The following is an 8545-nucleotide window of genomic DNA, read 5'->3' as shown; positions in this document are numbered from 1 at the left end:
TGTCTGCAATCTTGTGTCCTGTGACCGTGAGTGGCATGATATTTTCACATCAGGTTAGGATCCCTTTGGGCTAGATCGGACTGTAGAGGTCGAGGTCATTTGGTGCCTTTGATACGTTCAATGGCAGATATGGTGGTGGCTAGATCTCCGGTTGTTTTGACCTCGATCACTTGTTCTTTCACTTTTCATGGGGTTTAGCCAAGATCCACTACCTCTTCAGTCTCCGTTGTATAGATGATACTAATCCTTGTTCGACCTTGGTTAACGATCAACATCTCTCCTGGCTTAGTCAACTGTTCTGACGGGATAAACGGACCCGAAAGGGGCCCCGAGTTGATCGTCTTTGACTTAATTTTTGATTGATACTGATTATGCACGTCGGCCCAAGTGACAGCTGGGTACTCCACCAGATTTTGTTTCACCTATTGTGAAGACAATGAGCTTCGAGCATTGAGTCTCTGGCTGATGTCTTGAACGGTCCAATCGTCCGCGACCGGGGGTAAGTCCATCTGTTCCATTAGAAATCAGGACACGAATTCCCTGAGTATCTCATTATCTCTCTGCTTCACTTTGAAAACGTCTGACTTCCTGGTCTCGACCTTGATAGACCCGGTGTGTGCTTTTACGAAGGAATCTGCAAGCATAGTAAATGAGTCAATACAATTAGGAGGTACGTTGTGATACCATATCATAGCTCCCTTGGACAAAGTTTCCCCGAACGTTTTCAACAGGACAAACACGATCTCGTCATCGTCCAAGTCGTTCCCTTTGATGGAGCATGTGTAGGAAGTCACATGATCATTTGGGTTGGTCGTTCCATTGTACTTAGGGATCTCAGGCATGCGAAACTTCTTAGGGATAGGGTTCGGCATTGCGCTCAGAGGAAAACATTTTTGAACAAACTTCTTAGAATCTAGGCCCTTCAATATCAAAGGTGCTCCTGGGATTTGGTCGACCCTAGAATTATAGGTCTCCACCTTTTTATCATTGGCTTCGATTTTCTTCTTCCCCGATTCAATCCGTTTTTTCAATTCCTCGAGCATTTTTATGATCTCGGGGTTAGTCCCCGATTCATTCTCATTCATCCTCTCCGTGATCGGTTCATTTCTGCGGGTGACTTTTGAGGATAGCTCGGACTCAACCCTTCTCGGTGCTCGGCCTTGGTTCTATAACTGGGATATCGCTTCTTGTTGAGCTTGTAATATTTCAAAGATCATCCGTAAATTGATCCCATCGTTTTCACCGTTGTGCATATACTAGGCAATCGATTGGAATTCCCTATGCACGCTGTGCTCGAGATCAGTGGGCAAATTTGTGTTGATGGCCACATGTGAACTAGAATCAATAGGGTCCTCGACCGAAACTCCGCCGAGATCGACTAAGGGAACCTCATTACCGAGTGCTACATTGTTGTTTTCGCCATGATGGTTGGACTCCGCGTCCATGTTTAGAGGGGCAGGCTGGGGGTTTGACATTTCAACTTTAACTTGGAATCAAAGATACTTCAAAGAACAAGTGTAAAATAGGGTGTGTTACAGGAATTTGTATCAAATTGTCGTTATTATCCTTAGCCCCACAGTGGGCGCCAAACTATTTACCCTCAAAGTCATATAACTATTAAATTTGTAAGTGGTTTTAAGGATACACGGATTAATTTGATACAAAGGGATAAATTAAGTTACTATTCAATAAACACAAATAAAATAAATTCAAACCACACGAGTTGGATAGTTTCAACCTTAATGAAATAGCCGGGCTCACTTGTGATGACCTAATATGTCATTTTAATTTTAACCTTCATTTGTGCACATTCCATATCTTTTTTCCAGAAATTGTTTATGTGAAAAACCAAAAAAAATGTGAAATTTTTCCTTTAAAACTCATTTGAGTTGACTTCGATCAATGTTTTGAGAAAACAGACCCGGATCAGTATTTTGACGGTTTGGTGGGTCTGTATCGTGATTTGGGACTTGGGCATTTGCCCGGAATCAAATTTAGAAGTCTCTGTAATGACGCGATCGGTCGTTTTGTGCATTTACGTTCCTTTCAACTATTTGAAGTCTTGAATAACTTTCTACGAGGTATTATGACTTGTGTGAATTATCGGTTTTGGTTTTACGGTATTTCGGAGTTATCTTGGAAGAATGAATTTTCAAGTTGGAAGCTTAAGTTGAAATAGTTGACCGGATATTGACTTATGTATAAACGACCTCGAAATTTAATTCGGATGATTCCAATAGCTCTATATGGTGATTTTGGACATAAGAGCGTGTCCGGAAAATTATTTCGAGGTCCGTAGTAGAATAAGGCTTGAAATGTCGAAAGTTGAACTTTGAGAAGTTTGACCGGGGGGTTACCTTTTTGATATCGAGGTCGGAATACGATTCTAGAAATTGGAATAGCTTCGTTATGTCATTTATGACTTGTGTGCAAAAATTGAAGTCATTTCAGATTGATTTGATGTATTTCGGCACAACATGAAGAATTTGAAAGTTCAAAGTTCATCAAGCTTGAATTGAGGTACGATTCGTGGTTTTAGCGTTGTTTGATGTAATTCGAGGCTTCGACTAAGTTCGTATGATGTTTTAGGACTTGTTGGTATATTTGGTTGAGGTCCCGAGGGGCTCAGGTGAGTTTCAGGGTGGCTTCGGACCATTTCTAGGCCATTTTTAATTGTTGGTTTCTGCTTACAGAGGTGTGCATCGCGATCGCGAACATTTGGTCGCGTTCGCGAAGAGAAAACAACAGTTTGGGGCCTTGTGAATCGCGATCGCGGAAGCTCTTTCGCAATCGCGTAGAATAAAATTTCTGCTACACTGACCCGACTTTGGAAGCTTATATCTCGCAATATACAAGAAATTTGGTGATGATCAAAATATAAAAATTGTAGCCCTTGATATCTAGTTTTCATAAAGGTAAACCATTTATTATTTGGAGTTGTGTACAAGAAGTTATGGTAGATACACTATAGGCTGTCTGGGAAGAGTTTGGAAATCTCTGTTGCACAGGGCTGACTTTGGAAGCATATATCTACCAATATATAAGGAATTAGGAGATGAGCAACAAATGAAAGTTATATCCCTTGGTGTCGAGTTTTCAGAAAGTTAAACCATTTGCAATTTGGAGTTTTGTACAAAAGGTTATGACCATTATACTAGAGGCTGTCTGGAAGAGTTGAGGAGTTTGTTCATCGCGATCACGATTGGTTTTCCGCGATTTCGAAGAGCAAGTTTGGGGCTGAAAAATTTGGTGCTTTGCTATCGCGAAGCATTTTCCGCGATCGCGGAGAGTAAATACCTGGGCAGTAGCTATATTTTGAGGTTTCAACCATTCTTAACATATTTGGAGCTATGGAGCTCAGATGGAAGCGATTTTGTGGCGATTTTCACCATATGGATTGGGGTAAGTATTCTATATCCGAAAGTGATTATACTTCATGATTATATGGGTATATTCATCATTTATTTCGGATTTAAATGGAAGAAATCAATATTTTTGCAAAATTTTCCAAAAACGAAAATTTAAGATTTGGAGGTCGAGTTATTATCGGAATTTGATAAAATTTGTATGGTTGAACTCGTATAGGAATATTATAACTGCTCGATAATACCTGAGAAGGGTGCGCATTTCAAAAGGTGCATTGTGTTTTGACTTACGGATGTTCATGGTATTGCAGTACTAGCCTAGTTGATAGACTGCTGATATTCAAATTATTGCTATGTGGCACGGAAGAATTATGAAAGTATTCCTCATGGGAAGATCGTGAATGGAAGATGTGTTAGTCATTCTAGTGCTGGAGTTAGGATCAGTTACAGTGATTCATGTGTTTGATGAATTTGGAGACTTAGAGTTCTCAGAAGTATATTGTTTCGGGTTGCGTCCTGTTTGAGATGAGTATTTTCTTTAAACTCAGTGGAGGCACTAGTTGCGTTAATTATTTGTGATAGCTATGTGCTATAAGTGTGCATATATGTGAGGTCTGAGCCAATGTGCGAGCATACGGGCAAGTATTCATACTCGAAAGAATGCTTAGGCTATGATATGCCTAGATTTGAATGTTAAGCGTAAAGTTATAATGTTTCTCATATTCATACCTTTGTTGAAAACTATCTGGGCTACATTTGAGGTTACAAAGAGGCTAATTTTCTTGAATAAATGGGGTAGTTACTATTTATGCGTTAAATTGCTGAATTGAAGTGTGATAACAGACTTTGCACATGCTTACACTATGGCGTGTTATTTATACCAGTCCAGGGGCATGAGAATCTTATTTCATTATCATATACAAGTGTACTTGTTTAATTGCTCCTGTATGATATGCTGGGACTGGAGGCATGTGACCATGGCGGGTGATTCATATTATTGGCATGTGAGTCATCTGTGTCGTGTGTGGGAATTTTATTTCTATGATAATTTATCTGATTTATTAGTTTCCTTCCTCTACAATTGTGCATATGCGCCTACGGTTATCCTCTTCATGATATTTGAGGAGTTGGTTGTAACATTGCGGTTGTAATGGTGCTTGTTGAGCTTGCAATACAGTTCTCTTCCTTGAGACATCTCCCATATTTGGGTACACAGATTGTGGAGTTGTGGCTTGAGTTATATAGATGGTGCATGTCTATGGGATAGTTGTGTTTAATAATATAAGGTCATTGGACCTAGAATGGGTACTATCAGGTTTGATTACGGTATATTCGGGAGGATAATATTGAAAGTCGGCTTAGAAAGTAATTATGGTTCTGGTTGGGGCAAGAGAGCTCCATGACTTGTTGCTCTGATAAGGGGTAATGAGATTTCTGCATGTTCTTTTTATTATCGGTGGTGTACGAAGGTTTTTGGAACGAGGTTTGGCTTGATATGAGGTTTTATACTAGTACTTGGTTGGTTTTGAGTAGTTACTGTGATCAGAAATGGTGTTACGAGTATGCGAGTTGTGTAGTATGTTATGCGATTATATCTGTTATTATGGTTATGGATGGATACAACTTGTTCAGGCTTATACTGTGTGTAGATGTGAGATTCGGGTCTTGAAAAGAATTCTGAATGTTAGAAATTTGGCTCCAAGGTTAAATTAATGATTTTGGGTTAGGTTGTGTGGTCAGGACTATATAAAATAGGGTGACGAGAGATCACCCCCGGGTATGTGCGTGGTAAGGTGTAATAGAGATTTGAAGGTTAAGAACAACTCTTGGCAAGTTCGAGGACGAACTTATGTTTAAGTGGAGGAGATTGTAATGACCCGACCGGTCGTTTTGAGCATTTATGCTCCTTTCAACTATTTAAAGTCTTGAATAACTTCCTACGAGGTATTATGACTTGTGTGAATTGTCGGTTTTTGTTTTAAGGTATTTCGGAGTCAGCTTGGAAGAATGAATTTTCATGTTGGAAGCTTAAGTTGAAATAGTTGACCGGATATTGATTTATGTGTAAATGAGCTCGGAATTTAATTCTGATGATTCCAATAGCTCCGTATGGTGATTTTTGACTTAGGAGCGTGTCCGGAAAATTATTTAGAGGTCTGTAGTGGAATTATGCTTGAAATGTCGAAAGTTGAATTTTGGAAAGTTTGACCGGGGGGTTAATTTTTTGATATCGAGGTCGGAATCCGATTTTGGAAATTGAAATAGCTTCGTTATGTCATTTATGACTTGTGTGCAAATTTTGAAGTCATTACAAATTGATTTGATGTATTTCAGCACAACATATTAAATTTAAAAGTTCAAAGTTCATTAAGCTTGAATTGATATGCGATTCATGGTTTTAGTGTTGTTTGATGTGATTCGAGGCTTTGATTAAGTTCGTATGATGTATTAGGACTTGTTGGTATATTTGGTTGAGGTCCCGAGGGGCTCGGGTGTGTTTCGGACCATTTCTAGGCCATTTTTAATTGCTGGTTTCTGCCTACAGAGGTGTGCATCGCGAACATTTGGTCGCGTTCGCGAAGAGCAAACAGCAGTTTGGAGCGTTGTGAATTGCGATCGCGGAAGCTCTTTCGCGATCACGTAGAACAAAATCTATGCTCCACTGATCCGACTTTGGAAGCTTATATCTCGCAATATATAAGGGATTTGGTAATGATCCAAAAATGATAGTTGTAGCCTTGATGTCTAGTTTTCAGAAAGGTAAACCATTTTTTATTTGGAGTTGTATACATAAAGTTATGGTAGATACACTATAGGCTGGATGGGAAGATTTTGGAAATCTCTGTTGGACAGGGCTGACTTTGGAATCTTATATCTAGCAATCTATATGGAATTGGGAGATGAGCAACAAATAAAAGTTATAGCCCTTGGTGTCTAGTTTTCAGAAAGATACACCATTTGCAATTTGGAGTTTTGTACAAAATATTTTGACAATTATACTAGAGGCTGTCTGGAAGAGTTGGGGAGTTTGTTTTGCGCTATCACGAAGAGCAATTTTGGGGCTGAAAAATTTTGTGCTTCACGATCGCGGAGAGTAAATACCTGGGCAGTAGCTATATTTCGAGGTTTTAGCCATTTTTAACATATTTGGAGCTATGAAGCTCGGATTGAAGCGATTGTTTAGGCGATTTTCACCATATGGATTGGGGTAAGTTTTATATATCCGAAAGTGATTATACTTCATGATTATATGGTTATATTCATCATTTATTTTGGATTTAAATGGAAGAAATCAAGATTTTTGTAAATTCTTCCATAAACAAAAATTTAAGATTTGGAGGCCGTGTTTTTATCCGAATTTGATAAAATTGGCATGGTTGAACTCGTATCGGAATGGGTGTTCAGATTTTGTAACTTTTGTCGGGTTCCAAGACGTGGTCCCCCCAGGCGAGTTTTGAGCTAAATTTCGGATTTTTATGGAAAATTAGCATTTTCTTATGGAATTAATTCCAATAAATTTTATTGAGTCAATCGAATTATTTATTGCTAGATTCGAGGTGTTTGGAGGCCAATTCACGAGGAAAAGACATTGCAGAATAAGAATTTCACGGTTTGAGGTAAGTAACAGTTTTAAATATGGTCCTGAGGGTATAAAACCCCATATTATTGTATTATGTGAGTATTCTGGAGGTGATGCACATGCTAGGTGATGGGCGTGTGGGCGTGCACCGTGGGAATTGGGACTTGGTCCATTCCGTGAAACTGGAAAGTTAAATAAGTTTGTCGTTAGCTATGTGCCCTTTCTGTGCTATACAAAATTTGACAGTGAAGCATGCTTAGGCTATGTGATGGTGCTGTAAAGACCACATAGGTCTTGTACATGTTGAATTATCTATTAAATTATTGTTTTGTACTCACTCACAGTTTACTTGTTTATTTTATCTCAGTCTCTATTGTTCATTAATGATGCATCATATTATTGTTATTTGGGCTGAGTATCATGACTATTGAGAGCCCGAGAGACTGGAGAGATTTATGACTGAGTGAGGACGAGGGACTGATTGTGAGATATTATATTATAGCATGTGAGTTGTCCGTGAAGCACGTGAGTTGTCTGTGCGGATCCTTATATTATACTATAGCACGTGAGTTATCCGTGCAGCACGTGAGTTGTCCGTGCGGATGCATATATTTACACTATGGCACATGAGTTGTTTGTGCAGCACGTGACATGTCCGTGCAGATTATAGCGCTTGGGCTGTAAGAGCCCCTCCGAAGTCTGTACACCCCAGTGAGCACGGGTACCCATTGAGTGTGAGTGCTAAGGGCTGAGAGCCTAGTGGTTGAGCTGTTGTGACGATTTGAGTAATTGTTGCCCTGAGAGGCTGTACTTTCTTTCATTTGTTGTTGCACTTAGTTGCTATCTGTCATTGTTGTGAAATTCTCTGAAAGATTTTATGCCCGTATTACATGAACTTGAACTGTATAAAACTGATTTGACTTAAATTTGTGAAATTGAAAGCATGTCTACACTCTACTGATATTACTGAAAATGAACTATAACTGGGTAGCTCGTCACTATCTTCAGTTCCTTATTTATTATTGTTACTTGCTAAGTTGGTTGTACTCATACTACACCCTGCACTTCGTGTGCAGATCCAGGTGTTTCCGGACATAGCGGGTGCTAATTCTCTCGCACAGTTGATTTTTCAGAGATTCAGAGGTAGCTGCCATGTTTCGCAGACCTTCTCTCTCCTTCCCTATCTCCTTGTTTACTGTATTTAGTCCTAAACTATTATAGATCATATTTTCCAGACTTGTATTCATACTAGATGCTTATGTACTCAGTGACACTAGGTTTTGGGAGTATTTATATTTGTACTTGTGAGATTTCTTCCGCTGAATTTAATCATTTTCAAATTTAAAAGAATACGTGGTTTATTGAGATTGTCGGTTGCCTAGTATTGAGATAGGTGCCATCACGACGGGTGGGATTTTGGATCCTGACAAGTTGGTATCAGAGATCTAGGTAACATAGGTCTCATGAGTCATGAGCAGGTTTAGTAGAGTCTTGCGGATCGGTACAGAGACGTCTGTACTTAACTCTTTGAATCCCTTCCACACATTCGTATGCCCACATGAGTGCTAGGCATGAGCTGTGCATCGCCGACTTGTGATTC

General features: G+C 39.4%; 1 protein-coding gene across 1 annotated transcript; it reads right to left on the bottom strand.

Annotated features, from left to right (window-relative positions):
* Window positions 1-524: 524 nt before the first annotated feature.
* LOC138898531 (uncharacterized) lies at window positions 525-872 on the bottom strand. The gene has a single exon (XM_070184606.1). The coding sequence runs from the start codon at window positions 870-872 to the stop codon at window positions 525-527; it is 348 nt and encodes a 115-aa protein (XP_070040707.1).
* Window positions 873-8545: the final 7673 nt, after the last annotated feature.

The sequence above is a fragment of the Nicotiana tomentosiformis genome, chromosome 9 (assembly GCF_000390325.3).
Source record: "Nicotiana tomentosiformis chromosome 9, ASM39032v3, whole genome shotgun sequence".
NCBI classification, from domain to species: Eukaryota; Viridiplantae; Streptophyta; class Magnoliopsida; order Solanales; family Solanaceae; genus Nicotiana; species Nicotiana tomentosiformis.
Note: the sequence above shows the minus strand (reverse complement) of the source record. Positions and strands in the feature narration are given on the sequence as shown.